General features: G+C 31.6%; 1 protein-coding gene and 1 non-coding gene across 2 annotated transcripts; one reads left to right on the forward strand and one right to left on the reverse strand.

Moving 5' to 3' along the window:
• Nucleotides 1–110: 110 nt before the first annotated feature.
• On the reverse strand, nucleotides 111–183 carry Trnar-ucg (transfer RNA arginine (anticodon UCG)). Its single transcript has one exon. It is a non-coding gene; the product is annotated as a tRNA-Arg (tRNA).
• Nucleotides 184–17,702: 17,519 nt separating this feature from the next.
• LOC130904047 (SOX domain-containing protein dichaete-like) lies at nucleotides 17,703–18,641 on the forward strand. Its single transcript, XM_057816562.1, has one exon. The coding sequence runs from the start codon at nucleotides 17,714–17,716 to the stop codon at nucleotides 18,428–18,430; it is 717 nt and encodes a 238-aa protein (XP_057672545.1). The 5' UTR covers nucleotides 17,703–17,713; the 3' UTR covers nucleotides 18,431–18,641.
• The last annotated feature ends 823 nt before the right edge of the window (nucleotides 18,642–19,464 follow it).

A 19,464-nucleotide genomic window follows, 5' to 3' on the forward strand; every position in this document is an offset into this window, starting at 1 on the left:
AATTTGAAATTTGTTCTGCATGTTCCCATAACCATATTAATTCCAAAGTTATGCTTAACTAAAAATTTATCAGTTGAGAAGGCTGATGATGAAAAAATTTGAAAAAAATTCGACCGTGACAGGACTCGAACCTGCAATCTTCGGATTCGAAGTCCGACGCCTTATCCATTAGGCCACACGGTCCTCATAGTGGTTAAGGGATACCAGATAATTTATAGGGTTGTTACAACCATCATTTTGCGTGATTTTAAACCAATGATAGAATATTTTGTTTAATTAGACGTTGGAACAGTATTATACTGAGGCAGTTATTACAATTCAGTTGTCCAAATATCTTTTTTTTATAAAAAACATTTAAGGGTTGCGTTGCGCACCCGCCAGAATTTAAAGAAAAGTTTACTCTATTTTTTTGACAACAACTCATAGTTAGAGGCGATAATTTGCTTAACCAACTACTAAGGGAGAAAATAATAACATTTTATAGATATCCACGTGTAAATATTAAGAATATTTTTCTTTTAATTGAATTGTTACTAAACAATTTAAAATTTTGTTGGAGGAGCTGGGAGCGTTAATACTACTGTTTTTGAAATACATTATCATCTATGAATAAAGTAGTGAATATATATACAAAATGGTATGTCAGAAGCTCTACAATCAGAATATCCGTTGAAATCAACCTCAATGTAACTCTCTGAGGTTACCAAAATTGTTTAACGCATGTTTAGAGCATCTTGATGGTGATGAATGATGCATTTCGAATAAATGCTACCACTGAACTCATTTTCATGGAACAGATTCTGAATTTTTATCTTCATACATTCATGGCTTTTCTTGGTAATACTGTAAGACTATGATGGGAGACCTAACATAATTGAAAATTTGAAACACTGGAATGTTCGAATCAATATGTAACGTAGTCCTTCCAGGAAGATTTAGCCCCCTAGCGTGCAGGAAACAACAAATGATTCTTATGAACAATCATCAAAAATTTTGTTTTATACATTGATTACACTTCATACACCCTGCGAATAAAATTAATCCCATTTTAGAATATTCTAAATACTTTTAATATTGACATTTACTTTTTGAATAAGTTTATGTGAACATTGTAAAAATTATTTGATTTGATAATTTAATGTTTGTAGTACATTGTTACTTGATAATACAGTTCAATTCACACGGTTAGTTATCAAAACTTAGCGTATTTCAATTATGTTTGCTCATGACTCAAACTGTGAATATTAATTATTAGGGTGTTCCACTTGAATGACATTAAACCAAATAAAGCGAGTGTTTTCTATTCTCTGATTTTATCGAACATGATTATATGCTTGTTGTGTTTGGAAAAAATCAATTTATTCGAATTCTGTTTGTAGAGAAAATATTTCCACAATTCTTTTCATTTTCATCCTAACAATAATTAGTATTATTTGCTTTCGACGTTAAAAATTTATTGGCTCAATATCTTTATGGAGATTATTGTCTAAATGATATATTTTACTACAAATGTATATGGGCAAATCATTGAAAAATTTAACATCAAATTAATTAAAGAATATACAGTAACAGTAGCCAAATTGATTGGGTGTTATTATGTATTATACTGCTATAACCCATAGAGCTGGTAGATTAAATTTCATTACCAAAGGTAAAACCATTCACCTAATTCAAGTTTTTTTTCTGGGTGTATAATACATGTGGGTATAATTTAATGGTTTGAAGCGGTTATATATAATTTTTTTGAATACACGTTTTATCAAGACCATATACTTTCAATCAAGTTTATAATGCAATACTTCTAGCATTTTTCGATTTTATAAAAACCTAAAATTCTCCATTGATAAGTAAAGAAAGGCTTTTCCACCCTGAAAAATCTGTAATCCAACAAATGTAACCCATTTCGTAGGCACAAGAATTGTGGACTGCTACGAATAAAATACACAAATGCAGCATTGTGCGGTCTGAATTTACAAAGCAGTTGAAAAGATTTCAATATATCCACTGTGGGTGGCTGTATGTTGCAGATATTTGTGTACAAAATTCGATTGAAAGACCCCCGATTCAGTATTATGATGAAAATTTACACTTGTGCACTCCAAGGCATATGCTTTTCTGTTATATATATAGAAAATGTTTTGTGCGAAGGCGACAAGTTCTCTTTTCAGCTAAATTTAATTCGTTTTCAGTTGGTGGCTTTTCTAAGACATCGATTTATTCATATTGTAAGTGTATACCTCTTCCACTAGAAACCAACAATGACTTTTCATCTTTCAGGATTTTTCTATTCGGGATTATAATATTCACTTTTTCTTTCTCAAATATTTTCTCCCTGTCTTAACGAAAAGTGCGTGACACTATTTTTTTAATTTCTCTCGTTTTATGCGAAATATTCGTAGCAGACTCTTTAATATTAGAACTAGATTGGTTAACACAATTATGGTAAATTCTTAATTCCAAAAAAGTAGCCAAAATCTTGTGAATATTATTCATATTTGAAACAATTTACTAATTTGTATGATTTTTACATAATCCTTTCAAGTTCTAAAATATAATTTTTATAGTATTTTTCACAATCTAAGATCTATATAAAGACCCAAAAGTCGTGCTATTTATTGAAAGGGCATTCTGCAAGACCCCACTATTATAATACATGACATTTTCCTTATAGTTTAAAGAGAAAATTGAATTTTATGAAATCTATTTGATTTTAATACAGGGTATATTTGTTATGTTGTATCAATGTTGTGTTTGAAACTTTAATATGATGGCACTTTTGAATTTTAATCTTAAATCTCCTAAATGATACACAAAATATTAATACATAAATATATATCACATTTTATTCATTACTAGATATCATTTAGTTCAATTTCGCAATTCTAACTATCTTTCAAATCAATAATAAGTTTTTTACGGGTTCTAAACTATTTATATTTGTATACATACATCTATTTGAATCCATCCTCAATTTTTTCACGTGTTGAATACAGTTTCTTCAGTTTTAAACGGTTATATTAACGTTTTATCAACTCGATCACCCTACTGTTTGTATTATTGTGTCCACGTACATTAGACTTCAATTTATGCCATATCAACTAAATCGGATTATTACTATAATATAGTGGAAGCCGAATTACTTCGTGACCTGTTTTCTTTACAATATTGTTTTAAAAACGCGGTTATATCGCAGTGATAATTCAGACTGGCATCCTAAATATTTCTGGTTGCTAAAAACACACCTTTCTTCTGAGCTTGTATGTAGAAAAGTATTATGTAGGTAGAAAATCGTTCGGTTCTCCGATCTAGCTGTAAGTTTTTGCAAGCTCGCCTTTTGTCTGTTCCTTTGTATAAAAACCCCATACAACGTAGAGTACACCACAAAGTTGAAATGGAACAATTAATCGCACCATTAGTTTCCTGGAACAGTCTCTGTAAAAATGGCAATAACGCTGGCACTTATTATTCTGCATGCATTCCATTAAGATTGCGGTGAATTAAGTCTTCTTTGAAGAAATCAGTGCATTATTTTTCGTGGTCTCACTTTACTGACTTTAAGTAAATACTCAGTATAATTTTTGCCTTAACGGTCAAACAATCGCGCTGTTTGGTAGACGTTTTAAAAGACACTATCGAACTTTATAATACATACTGTTCCATGGCTCGAAGTAAACTGACACAGGCAAAAGCGTTGGGACCTTACATAATCAGACCTTGTTAGGGTCAGATATAACTTCAGCTCTGAGCAGACTAGAGATGTTGCAATTTATTTTTATATTAAAAGATAGAGATTAAAATTTTATGACTAAATAGAGAAAATATCTTTCAATACACTAAATAATCTGTCTAATCTTCACAATTAAACCGAAAATTATCAAATTCGAGGGACGTATTAATCCTTAAAATTATAATCTCCTGTATAATTTGCAGATCTTAGCATCATATTTTTAATCAATATGAGTAAAATTAATCATAAATTGATTATGCTGAAATGCTTCCAGAATTTCCTTCTGTTACATATTATTTAATATCCTTATCCTTCACATCTACTTTTGAATACCCTGTCTGTGAAAATGAACTGCAGTATATGAAGATTTTTTTCACTCATGTATTTCAATTAATTATTTCTCTCATAACCCCTCGTAGCTCCTGGAGTTTTCAGAAATATATTAATATGTAAAAACGCTCCGACAACGATATTTTATGCTAACGATATCATAATAATAATTCATATACACAAATCTTTGGGGTTTCAGGAAATCACATTTTTCATGAGATTCACATATTTTAAGAGACTTCCAAAATGAGAACACCAGTAGTTAATTACACAACGACTGTAACTCACTTTAAAGAAGATGCATTTCGAAAAAATTATCTATATAAGGAAGGTACCACTGAACTCATTTTCATGGAACAGATTTTAAATTTTCATATTCACAAATTAATGATTTTACATGATATTTTTGCGAGTATAGCATAGAAGACTGAGATAACTGAAGACTTGAAATACTGGAATATACAATTCATTATAAAACGTAGACCTTTTTCTACAAAACGAAGATAAATCTCACTAATCACGCGTGCAGAAAAGATTAAATGTTATCAATAAACAATCATCGTATTTGGGAAGAAAATTCATGTGAACATTGAAAAAATTTATGTCCAATTTGTACCATGGATGAACTTTTTGTAGTCTCATATGTTCAGTTCCTGAAGCTACTTTTCTTTTATACTTTATTCTAAATACCAAGGATGATGCATCACCGAGCAACTGGATCCGAATAAGAAACTTGGATACCGGATTGAATCGGCCGGTGCAACTTTCCAGAAGATGGGATCACTGATTCGTAACTATCTTAACCTGAACTTAAAATTGAGACAAAAATGATGAAATATTATATTTGGTCTGTGCTGTTATACAGACCTGAAGTCTGAACACGGAACCGGAAAATTTCACATCTCTTTGGTACCCGGTTAAGTAGAGTTGTAGGAATTTGATTCAAGTGCCGAAAAAAACTTATATTCTAGATGATGAGGTTATTATCTTTTCTTATTTATTCTTACATTTTATCTCACGTCTTATCGTTTGCTGTAAAGGGTTTTCCGAGTTCGAAGTTTCCAAATATTTATTCAAAGCTGTTGAGGCAAATATACCTAAAAATGGAATCTTGTATTCAACTCGGAAAAAAATTATGGATTGTGTTATTTTTGTGCGGTTATAAAGCAGTGACGAGCAAAAATTCTGAAACAGTTTCGAGAATCATTGATAATTATAGAGATAGAATTGATATTGACAGGCTTTTGAGTTGTTCTATTGAATTGCTATTGAATATTTAAAACTATGGTGGAGGAGCTGAGAGCGTGTATAGTTTGTATAGCTAAGATTACTGTTTTGCAGATACAATTATCATCTATAAAAGAAGTAATGAATTAGTATGAATTAGTAGCTATACCTAAACAAAATGGCAGGTCACACACCTCAACACATGCTCTGCAATCAGAATATCTATCTAAACATAAGATAGAAAAAGAGAAAGAAGTGGTTTTGAAGATAGAGGCGTAACGAGTTTTTCGTATTTCTTACCTATATCAACATATACAAAATGTACTCGTAATGGAACGATAAATCTATTGTAGTGAGAGAAAAAAGTGCAATTTAAGAAATTTTGAATATTTGTGAAGCTTATCAAATTAAATGGACTCCAGATGTATCGCTTGAAGATATATTCTGAAGAGTGAGCTGTTTTTCTTTTTGTATTGTTCACTCCATTAAGTTTTATCTTACCTACTAATGTAGGTTGGTGCGGAAATTTTGGGAGGAACTAAGTGGACGTCACACAGATTTTTGTTTTTGCATTGTAAATAAGCTTAAACGTGAAAATTCGAGGAATATATTTTATCATCGATATCCGCTTCTGTAACTTATACAGAATAATTCCATGTACCCACACCTCCTTTGTTGGAAATCTCCACAAGTAGCCTTCTATCATGAAATTTATCTGTAACTGCACATTTAAAATAGAGAAAAAATGGAAGATTTTGTTAATAGGAATCAGTAGTATTCCTTGTCATACAACTGGGGCTTTCTTATTAACAGCTAATCAAATATGTACTCGAAGACTTGTTACTACTATATACTGGGACATATTGCCATTGGTACGAGGATGTATTGATATTTAGTTAGCCTAGACCAGTTCCATGCATAAACAAAATATTGCGTTACCATAGCAACCAACAATAACTTATTAGAAGTGTCAGTGTAAAGTTTGACGTCAAAAAAGTAAACCAGAGCTACGCAATAAATTTATCCTCCGAAATTGTGAAAATCGAAAAATTGGAGTACCGAGCCATCATCAAGTACCTGTATTTAAAAGGGTTAAGAGGTAAGCAGATTTACGAATATATGCTTAATAGCCTTGGTGATCAATGTCCTTCGTATGCGACCGTAACTGCAAATTTCAAAAGAGGTAAATTTTCCATTGAAGATGATAACTGATCGGGAAGGCCAGTTTCTGTGTCAGTACCTGAAAATATCGATGCAGTTCATGACATGATTTTATCAGACCGTCGAATTGGGCTAAAACGGATATCTGAAGCACTGAATATTTCATACGAACGCGTTCATCATATAGTTCACGTCAATTTGGACATGATGAAAATTGCTGCCCCAAATGTTTGAATGTTGACTAAAAGCGTGCAAGGGTAGAAGCATGGCGTTCGATCTATGCTCGATTTGAAAACGATGTAGTCTTCTTAAACCAAATAGTTACTATAGATAAGACTTGGGGTACATTTCTACGATCCAGACACAAAGCAACAATCGATGGAATGGCGACACTCTGATTCTTCAAGACCTAAGAAGTTTCGTGTCCAAAAATCTGCTGGAAAAGTTCTTGTTTTAGTATTTTGGGATTGTCATGGAGTAATCATGATTTATTTTTTGGATAAGGGTAGAATAATAATTGGAGATTACTATCGTGATTTAGGGTTTAGATTACTAGAACACTCTCTTATTCACCAGATTTGGCTCCGTCCGACTATCATCTCTTTCCTCAACTGAAAAAAATTTCGTAATTTTTCTTCCAACGACGAGGTAATAAAAGCTGTGGAGGTCTGGTTTGCAGAGCAAAAAGAAACATTTTTTTGAAGCGTCTAGAGACGTTGCAGGTTCGCTGTAATAAATGTATGCAATTAAAAGGAAAATATGTTGAGTATTATAATATTTTGACATTTTGTTTGGTTCTTTAGTAGGCTAAGAATTTTCCAATATATCCTCGTACATCTCAAATAAAGTTACTATGGTATTAAAACAATCTTAACAGGTATAAAATGTATTGAATACAAATGTGGAAAGTTACAGAATTCGAGATGATGAGGTTCTTATCTTAATTGCGAAGTGGCTGAAATGAATACTCCTGTTATTTGTGCCTTTAGGTAAGTAGGAAAAATTCAGCTCACTACCTCCCCACCTTGGCCTGAAAATTGTAATATTGTATTTCAAATTGGGCCTTATTAAATAATTTATGAGTCCTAAGCTTCCAAATATTTGAAAAGTTTTTTCCAAATCCATCAGAGGCAAAGATAATTGTTGGAATCTTGTGTGACTGTACTATATAATGGCAGTTATTTAGCAATGAGGAACAAATAGCCTGGAACAGGTTCTTGGTTTCTTGATAACCATAGAGCTAGAACTGATTATTGAAAAGATTTTGAATTTTGCATCATTGGAAAGTACACTTTCATTTGGCTAAATTTATTGGAGATTACATTTAGAAGAACAAGGATTACGTTTCCATCTATAATGATTGACGTTACCAAAAGCAGTGCGCTGGAAGCATGACAGGGGTACTTCTGTTAAATATGAGGAGAAACTTTCTATATTCAAACATTTGAACTCTGTTTTATAACATCAATTATACATGGACGTATAAAAATAAATGAATTTAGTCGCTTTTTTATATTTTAATTATAAATATTACTGTTGAGATGTGGTATTCTATTCCCATAAAATTACTGCATGAATTATTTTAGTGTTTCAGTTGTCATTTTGTGAATTTTGATTATTTGTTTTAGATGAATCATGCGATCAATAGTTTTTCAGTAAAATACATACTTATTGAAAATTTTCTGCTTCATCATTCAATTTCAATCTATCATAAAAGTATCCTTCGTTCATTTTACAAAATCTGGAATAAGATAATATTGTTTAGTACATTCAATTCAATATTATGTGCGACATTAAAAGATTTACTGTGAAATCAATTCACACAACAATCATGCTGATTGCCAAGTGGTTACCTGTGTTTTGAAAACTATAACCCTAGGTAAACATTAAGCAAACAATGACAAAAAACGATATGCGCTATAGGCGTAGATTGTATCTATTGAAAGCGTATTGGCGCCTCTTTTGTACTGTTGACACCGGCATCGGGGTAACATATAGAAGTTCTTCTAATTTATTAAAAAAAGGATTACAATGCCGATAGGAATAATTAATCATTAACCCTTAACAAAATGCTTCAAGATTTTCTCTCACATCGTTACAATACGCCTCTAATGACTCGTACAGACCACAATGACATTAGAGAATGAAAACTAACGATCCGTTTCATCGCTCATGGTAAATCTTCAGAGGCGGGTTCAATGAGGAAAGGTCCTTGCGCAAAAAAATAAATAAAGGGTTGTAACGTGGATAATAAAATTGAGGTAAATGTTCCAATACACCAATAAATCCTTTGAATTTATGATTTTTTGTTATTTTTTCCATTTTGATATAAATTCAAGAGGTAGTGAACTATAATTGACAATTCTTCGGGTTGTAACGGTGTTTTTTGTTAAACTTCGGTTATAAATTTTCCTTTTATCACATTAAACATTTTTTAATAGAAATTTAACTATACTTTAACTACGCTTATTAAATGCGGAGCTATGAAATTCAAACTCTTTTTTTCCTTTGAATTTGAGGTTTGGTTTTTCTTCGTTGTTAGCACTAACCATCGATTAGGAATGTAGTAGAAACTGCTTCAAACGACGTTCAAGATTATTTACAGAATGTGACTTAATTTGATTTTTCTAACAATAAATCAAGTTCAATACTGCAAAATTAATAATTTTCCATTCGGGTAATCATATTTTCACTGATACTTTTTGTTTTATTGCAGACGCTCATGAATTTTCATTTCTTTATGCCATCGGACTTTTTTTTTCTTTTTCTTAAAACTTCAACGAAGATTATGAGAGCAAAACATGGACAATGTCAAGTGTTCGGTATTATAGAATTATTCAAAACAGTAATTTATCTTATTAGCTTTCACTTCGCATCCAAAGGATCTTGTCATTCTATTTAACGTCGAGCTATGCACGGCAGCTCGTTATTATTTGAATAAAAGAGGAGAATGAGCTATTCTTGCTAATGGTGAATAACAACGTGTTTGCTGCTAAGTTCTTACCGTAACAGAATTATATTGTATTCGAGCAGTTTATAATAATTACAAAAATTATGATAATATTCAGATGGTTTAAATTGAAGTCTGTTAAACTCATACTATTGTCACTCATTATACCACTCGTTGGGTTATAATAAGTCTCGTAATTTTATGGTAACAGAACATTTAATTTTCTGTTCTCCATTGAGGTTAACACTTTTTTCCCATCGATGTTCTAATATTTCTAATGCGTCTCGAAAGGAAGTTGTTCAACCCCTGTAAAGCACTGATTTACTGCTCGAATGGCTTCTTTAATTAACCGAAAAAAATCGTTTACTGCGCAATTACTCTTTAAGTTTTGGAAACAGCCGGTAATTGCTTGGGGACAAACTTGCAGAATATGGCGGATGCTCAACTAATTAGAACCCTGCCTGAGCTATGGCGGATCTGTAACTGAGTTGGTTATCGTGATGCAAGAGAGCGCCTTCGCGCAAATTCCCCGATGTTCTTCTTTTAATGCTTCGCTCAAGTTTGAAAATAAATGGCCATAATAGCACCCTTGAATATGTATCCTTTTTGCAAGTAATTCACTAAAATTACTTTTTCTGGGTGAATCTTTATGTTTCCACTCTACACTCTGTATTTTGGCCTGTAAGTTATAGTGATGGATCTATAACTGTTCCGTTGTAACGGATAATACAAGAAAATTTCCTTTGTTTTGTCTATACTGCATTAAAAAAAGACTGGAAAGTCTATTGGAGTTTGCTTGTGAGTGTCTCTTAACATTCGTGGAACCAATCGTGCACACAAATTTTTTATGTCTAGTTTAGCAGTAATTATATTATATACTAAGTGATAAGAGAGACAATTGACTCCAATTATTTGTCTTATAATCACACTTTGATCTAGCAATACGATATCATGAACATTTTCGTGTATGTTTGCTGTTGTGGGGGCTCCATTTGCATGTTCGTCTGTCTACTACATTTAAAACCAAGACACGAGCTTGTTTCTATATCTATATCATATGATACTACAGATTCATCCTATATTTCCTCAAAATTTTTGTGAATTCTGTGTTGGGCACCTACTATTCATTTTTATACTGAAATGTGACCATATGGAATAAGGACTCCTACTGTAGGCACGCTTAATAGGTTTAAACATCCGTCTACATATAATAGGTTATAATTTGGCGTAATGATAATATAATTGAGTCAGGGGCGGAATAAAAGAATCAGTCCACGTATATATATACAATAAATGAATAATAAATGAAACTAAATAAAAATTTGTCGAAAAGGTATAAAAAAGATTGGACTCATGAAGAGAAAAAGTGACAAAAAATTGTCCATTAAAAGGACAGTTTATTAAACATAGAAAGAAATTAGAGTAAGTACAGGATATGCTCAAAATTTTCCTTCATGACACGGGCTACGCGACATCAAAGATTCTATAATGCATTTTGCAATATATCTGACTCTATCCTTCCGTGCGTTGGCCTCTATTTTCAAATCTCGAATATTAGTAGAGCTTTTTTTTCGTTTGACCCACACACAATCATTTGAATAGATGAATTTATATCGGGTGATCGCAAAGTCATTAAGTAATAATATACCATCCTAACAATCTTATGGAAACAAATTATTTGGTTTCAAAACCAAGGAAGTTTTTCTAATTTAATAATATTTTCTTATCGATTCGAATGTGTCAAGATATTTCCATGCCTTATTTTCAGATAATTAAAGTAGTCTGATAAACTAAGAGACATTTTTTTGTATCTTTCAAAGTAGTTTTTGTAAATAAATCTATAAAGTCAGTAATTGGCACCATGGATTTTTCAGCTATATAAATCAAGTTATTAATCTTTATTGACTTTTGACTATAACGTTAATATATATCCCGTAATTCAATAAACCCATTTATAAGGAACGATAATAAAACGAGATATTCAATTCAATTCATCAATCAATACCTATAATGCTATCAGACACAGAAATCTCTGTTTCCAATATCAAAGCATATCCCATTCAATTTTCCAAATTTCTTTGTTTGATCTCGTACATGTGTTGTTTTCTCAAACAAAAGAAATGAGTGGTGAGACCGGTGGAGTTCCCACAGTGAAACCTCAGTCCACTTATCCTGAGTACCTTGTTTAGAAGGTCCGAGCTGACAATTGTTGCAAGTACTTCAAGTTCAGCTTTCTTTGTCAGCTATCCACTTATTTTCAATGCACTTGCGTAATCTTAAATAGCTTTATAATAAATCTAATTCGATTTTGCTGTGAATTTGACCCTTGATGTCCCTCTTGAGGTATATTTTACCAGAGCTGGGGAGAGTTAATTATTATTAACGACAAAAGCTATGGGAAATTATTGAAATATAGATATTTTTATTTAAATTCTTCGCTATTAGTTTATATCGCTTTGACTCGCGTTATGTCAAGAATAATTTGAGAGAGAAATGTTTTCCATGAAAATTTAAATATATTTTTTTTTTTCGGTTAATATCTATGGAAAATATTGCGAATGTGTAGTGGAACTAGTGGAAAAGGAAAATTGAGTAACAATAAATAAAATTCTTAATGGAATCAAATAATTTCAACAGAGACTGATTTGCCTTTAATAGTTTGTCAAATTCTGCTTTTCCTACTAACTGCTTGAATTGAATACTCTAAGTCAGATTGTTTTCTCTTCAATGGTCAAACCGCTTTGGATATCGAGCAACACATTTAATTTTGACCATTTATCCTGATGTTTAGTTTTGATTTCTGTGCCTATAGAATGGACTTCATAGTTTCTATATATCCTGCAGAGGTTTTCTTTAGTGTCACGAATTCAGAAGAATAACTTATTATAACTTATTAACACATTGATTTTATTGTTTTTAATGCAAGTCTTGAAAGATACTTAATGAAATTCTAAGTCTTCAATATTCTCATTAACAAACATATAGAGCGTGTGGAATGCGTGTATGCAAGGGATTAAAGTCCAAATGAATTACCTGTCCTACGGTTCCACAAAGATCGTTCTAAACTTATAGGTAAAGTAAATTCGTCCAAAAGCAGAAAAGAGACAAATCACTAAACACTAAATCGGTACGCTATAATTTACATTTTAGTGTAGGTATAGGTTAGGTTAGATTAGATATTTATATTATGTGTTGTTGTATTTTTATGAATTTGTATATTTTTGAAAATATACCTACGGATGCCACAAAATTATAATTTAAGTCAACAGTTGATAACACGATGTAATGGAAGTATGTTGATTCCTTAATCGATCTACTTTGCCCCATTTAGGTTTACTATCAAAAGAAGCATTGTATGTATATACTAGACTGTATCATACGTACTCACAGATATCTCAATTCTTTCTTGATACTAACACTTCATTCTTCAACTAAAAAATAATTAAAAATCATTATAGTGGTTAATTTGATGCCTGATGAAGTTGACTTAACTTGGGATATTAATATAAATTGTTTTATCTTTTTATATATTTGAGCACGTAGTACAAAATTCCATGAAATCTTTTTAATGACCAATATGGATACTTACTTTCGTTTCCAAATACGGTAGAGTAACATTTACACAAATTATCCTAATGTCCTAAAGGATCGTATTTAGTTTGTTGAAAGCAACAGTATATTAAACCTTCTTTGTTCATAACTGTACTGGTATTATACAGACGCGACTGTTTAGAATAAACCCGACCTGTGCAAGACAAAAGGCTATTGTAACCGTTATAGTTGTCAATATTGAGGGTCACGTTGACCCTTGTCTATGTTCACTGGACCATTCGCTCTGGTTTGCATCACCTTGTATAATTTACAATGAGCCTCACGGAAAATTTGTCTCCAGTGAAATATGCTACTACATTAATGATGTCCATTGAATTAACTAATTAAGTATTCGAAGTAGTTTTAGTAAATGAACTTTCCTTTAAAAATATACTCAGTGATATGAAAATCTTAACACCCAGTAATAATTTTAGTTCAAAAATATTCCACGTATACGTTTATCATTAAAGTCTTGATACGATTTATAAAATTTCAATGCAGTTGAATACTCCTGTTTTTATTTATTTTTTCTCCTGTTAGTACTGGACGAACTGACCTATCAGCATAAAGAATTTACTTAAATACAGTTGCCTTACAAAAATTCACAATCGTTTATTAGGTCTAGAATGCGAAGAAACGATAATAATTTGTTATTTACAGTAATTAAAATTAAATAGAAATAAACCGATTCTATAAGGTGGGTTGAGAAGTTCGTAAGCTAACACATAGATGGAGCTATTAGTTTAAATCCATATGATTTTCAATTAGCCAAAACTTAAAAAAGTGTATTTTTTGTTACTTTAAAAAATGGATAAAAAGAAATTGCGTTTGTTCAAAAAGCATTGCTGTTTGGCAGAAAAATACTATTGAAGCCAACGCTTGTCTTGATAATTATTATTTGAAGTTTGCCTCATGAAAATAAACGGTTAAGAAGTGGTTTGCAAAATTTAAACGAGGCGAAATGGGTACCGAAGACAAAGCATACGGTGGATGTCACGAAGAAGTTCGCACTGACGAAAATATCAAAAAAATCTGCAGCATAATTTCGGAAAACCAATAAGTGAAACTGAATATTAAAGTGTATATTGTGAATGAATAAATAGTTGGGTATGCGAAAGCTTTGTCAAAGTGGGTGCCGCGCCATCAAAGAATCGACCAATAACAACTAATTGATAATTCTCAGTAGTGTTTAGAGCTGTTCAATCGTAAAACTCGAATTTTACGTTGATATGTAACAATGTTGATTTTCAACACTTTTCCGTAATAAATTAGGTCAATCGTTTCTAAGCGTTTAACAATAGGTGTACCTACTCGTATTTCTCTAGTTTGGATCTGGATTAATTTCATCCCACTTAATATTAGACTCATGAACACAACGATATAGGGTCAAAATCACTATCTTGGGCTATTATCTAAGCTACCTTTTCTCTTCAACAAAGATAATGAAATACGTACTTATAGTGCTTATAGACAGAAAAGATCTTTAATTCGGGAATATCAAAGAAATAGACTTCAGTAGTGCCAAGAACGACTAACAAGTATGAAACACTAGACATGCATGATGGTCGAGCGAGGGTGACCTCCAATTTTTTGGATATCGCACTTTGAAGTTATACTATGGTGTCTCAAGTCAGAAGCCTTCATAATATAACTTTGCAGCTAGATATCGCTTGGTTTCAGGTAGCTGGACGAACTTTGGACTACTTCTTGCAGGCTCAAATTCATCTCCTACATTCGCCCAGAATATCTTAGAATTTTCATGACACATAGGGAGTAGAAAGTCAAGAGAATTGAAGCATCCTCTTATAAACCTCATTCCCAATAGATATTCGTCACCCATTCATAAGTACGTAAATAAAAATGCTTCAGAAATCGTAAGGCTTCGTACCGTTATTAAATTTGTTGGACAGTGAAATGGTAATCATTCGATATCTGATATGGGTGCCAAATATCACGAAATTAAAATGTCCTTCGTAGTTCTATATGATTGTCATCGTATCAAAACTATTTAGCAACTTGGACTGTATCTTTTCTTGTGGATATGTGTATAGTATTTATTTCTTTTCCCCTAATATATTATTCAACTTATGGCGTTCTATCAACGATGAAAATGAAATAATTTAATCACTCTAGTTTTGAAAATTATTGCATAATCTTGAAATCAGTTTTTTTTAGATAAAAATATTTTTCTGGGTAGTAATAAGTGATCGTTATTCGTATAGTCCTACTTCTCCGAATATATCATTTCAAGTGAATTTCATTATTAAACCGATAGCCGCACGAATGCATATTATTGATTATAAAATTAAAAGAAAGCTGAAATTACCTTGTTCCAACTTAAGACGTCCTTCTAAGAATTCTGTCTGTTAGTTCAATCATAAAACCAAGCAAATAGAACTTTTGGCTATACATTATTTCTAAATGTCACATACATTTTATAAATACCATAAATTATAAATGACATTTCTATTTTTACAACGTTAAAAGGATAAAATTGTTGTTTTCATATCTTATTCTATAGAATTAGAAAGATTTTTACCCATCTACCAGTGTAGAATATAATCACTATAAATTAAAACTGTTATTCTGGATGATTCCCAATGTCTTTTAAGAGTGTAGTCGGAATATAATGAGTGAAGATTGGTCTTGGGTTCGCGTATACTTCCACTGATTAATTTGAAAGTGGAAGCACATTACACTAAGATATTGTGATTCTATAAAATGTATACAAAAGAGAAAAAACATTACCATTGTTTAATTGTACAAAAAAAGTCAAGTCGATTGTGATGAACATATTACAGTTTTGCTGAAAAGGAAGATTCAAAAACTGTTAAATGAATGAAATACTTTGGACGTTGCTGTGATTATCACTGAAATATGTGTATACCCTGTTAATTGGAAGCACTGATTCTAATTTAAGCTGGAAATTCTGTAGATTTCTGATTGGTTAAATCGCAGACTGTTTTAGACAGCACTTTTGACATATATTATGCTTGACAATTGTATATTGGGAAAGAATAGTGTCCGTTTTGCTCTTTCTTGAGTTCTTCTTATTGTTCTATTAAAATATAAGAATAAATTTTCTCAGGACTAATTTGAAATGGATTCAGATGATATTCCAAGATATTCCAGATATTATTCGCCCCTCAAAAAGAGGAGCTCTGTAATTTTAGGCCACTTATCATCTACAGAGGAGCTGAACATTGTGAATTTGTCATCTCAGATGATGAACCAGAGGAAAATTCGAATGCCCATTGTATTTAAAATTGTAAGAACTATGGGTAAGTTATAGAAAATAGCTAGAGTTGATAGATCGAATGTGTTCCGAATTATTGAAGAAACACATCAAAGAAACACCGGAACTGGTATCTTATAACAATCGTAGAGGTCGTCCAGGTATTGTATAAACATTCGACGATACAACAAAAAATTTTACCACAAATATCTGCTTCATCATTACATAAAGTTATGAGAAAAAAAAGAAATTCCAATAAGCCGGAAATTATAATACTTTTTACAAGAATTGAAACCTCTTTTATTTATTTTATGTATGTACTAAGAAAATTATATTTTTTTAGATACCGGGGAAGAAGGAAGAAATAGAAAAAGTATTTTAATAGAATGCAATTATATTGTAAGATTGCCTAAGATCTATCAAACAGTATAGGTGAGAACAGGGACCAATTTATTTCCTTGATGACATCTGGCTAAATGAAGGTCAAACAAATTTCATAATATGGATAGATACATCTATTTGAGATAAAAGAGATGCTTTTTTCAAATAATCCTCTACTGGAAATCTATCTGGAAAAGGCAAAGTTTTAATAATCCTTCATGCAGGATCTGAGCATGTTATTACAGTCGTAAGGTACAAAAAGTTACAACCTCTGCATTAGAAAAAGATATGCAAAAATGTTTATAATCTAAGAATATATCATTTGATGTGAAAATTTTTGTGAAACTGATAAAAATTTGACGTTTCGACTACTTCAGTCTTTACCTTTCTCTTTGTTTTATTTTTTGAATAATTTACCATTAAGAATTTTCCAAAATTTATCCGCTTAAAAATTATAATTTCAAGTAAAGTTCCAATAGTTGATCAGTTAATAACATAGTTAATTTTTGAGGCATAGTTTTATGATTATTAGTCTTATACTCTAGTAAGTATGTTACAAGCACAAATGGCAAGTCTCTTTCCTAATCCAAAATATAGGAAGATTCATATTGAATTAAATGAAACAATTTATGAATAGAATTATTTGGTAATGCTCAATATCTTAATTTCGAGTTGTAAGAAGACCGCGTCCAAAGAATCGGTCATGTTTGAGACGTGTTATTCGCTTCAAAAATGTAATTGCCAACGCTACATAAACATCAATTCTTTCTAAAACCCATGCAACTATTCATAAAATTTACTTTTACAACACAAACATTTACAAAACACATAACAAACCTCCCAAGAAAATATGAACAGGTATTTTGAATTGAAAGAATATCAACAATAAAAAGAGGAGAAAAAAGCACCGTTGTGAGTTGTTACGTATATAGTAGGGGATAAAAGTAACCAATGGTAAAAAATTGAGGCGGAGTCGTCCGCTTTCTACCCCTTTCCAACGTTTCTCGTAGCCGAACGCCCCGCCTAGAAATTTCACAAATACCTTTTGACAAGTTGCTGATACATCAGTCTTGAATGTACGTTAGTCGAGTGAACAACAAAGTGTTTAGTGATGGCTCATATGTACGGTTTTTCAGCTGCCAACGCAACGATGACTGATGATTATCAACAGCAACATCAACAGAGAAGTTCTCCTGGTGTCGAAGGCCATATTAAAAGACCGATGAACGCTTTTATGGTATGGTCAAGAATTCAGAGAAAAAAGATAGCATTAGACAATCCAAAAATGCACAATTCAGAAATATCTAAAAGATTGGGTGCGGAATGGAAATTATTAACTGAATCCGATAAAAGACCATTTATAGATGAAGCAAAAAGACTCAGAGCTCTCCATATGAAAGAACATCCAGATTATAAATACAGACCGAGAAGAAAACCCAAAGGACCTTTAGTTAGTGGTATGAAATCTTCTATGGGAGGTTTCCCAATGCCACAATTACCGTATCATTTCCCAGGTATGGATTCATTGAACTCTCCCTATCCATATTTCAACCCAGCGTTTGATATTTCGAGGATGCCGATGAAAACGGAAGAACAACATATCACTCAACCTGCGGTAGTAACAAGTCTTCATTCATCACTTCATAATTCTCTGTACTCATCATTGTATCAACCACCGAAAGCATTTGCACCAGCTCATCACATGAGCATGTTTCCTTCTATCCCAACTGCTCCGATGATGTACTCAGCGACATCAAGTCCGGCATCGAGTCCAGCAAGTTCAGATTTAGAAATAAGACGGCCAGTGCCAGTTTCGGTGATGTATTAGTGTTGAAAAACCTTTGTTGACATTACGTTAAAGTTACATACTTTAATTCACTTGTTTAGTTAATGTTTTTTTTTCTATTATTTAGGTATGACTAAATATGTTTCTGTGATTATGTATTTAGACTGATTTTATGTATAAAGTAATGTATATATCCATATATTAGTATGCGCACGCATTGTGAAGAAGAACTCTGATATGAGTTTTTAATTTATTCTTATGTATATATAAAATAAATCTCAGTTAACTTTTAACGTTTAAGTATCACTGCAGTTAACCTACTTCCTCTTTATATAAAAACAAATTTATTCCAAGTTGTGATTTTTGGTTGAAAAATATAGTTGTTCAGTTTTTCAAGTTTATTCTGTATCCGACGGTAAGTACCTACAAAAAATTCTGAGTTCAAACTTGTAGATATAGTTCATATTAAGAGAAAAACACAGTTAAATAGTTTAAATTTCTACCAGTATATGATAGATCTAAACTGGATGTAATTTTGATATTTTATTTAGAAATCTTTCAATGGCGAAATTGAGCATGGACTTCAAACCAGTCGCTATTGAAAAATTAACTAATAACTTTAATCTATGTATTATTTGTTTAGAGGAAATGTAAGTACCTACTTTCTCCTATTTTACAACCACCTGAGGAGACAATACTTTTCTTCTATTTAAAAATAATATTATTAATACTGATATTTGATATAATATTATTGATTTGAACTGTCGACTGTAATTTTATACACTTGCACAGTTGACGGTATTAAAATTTATTTTAGATTTAGATAAAAGTCGAAAATTTTGATGTGAATAAAATATTTTTTAATTGAAAACTTTGGAGGCCATTGATCCAGATGGCAATACAAGATTATTTTCTATGAAAATTGAATTTACAATTATTTAAGTGCTTTTGTAGTTAGTTCGATGTTCTGATAATTGGTGCATGAGGGTTCGAGTTGTCTAAAAGACTAGAAATATTTCCAATTATGAAAATTATGAACATATAGTTGGAAAAACTGTTTTATAGAAAACAGTAAT

Source organism: Diorhabda carinulata, chromosome 1, assembly GCF_026250575.1.
Source record: "Diorhabda carinulata isolate Delta chromosome 1, icDioCari1.1, whole genome shotgun sequence".
Lineage (NCBI taxonomy): Eukaryota > Metazoa > Arthropoda > Insecta > Coleoptera > Chrysomelidae > Diorhabda > Diorhabda carinulata.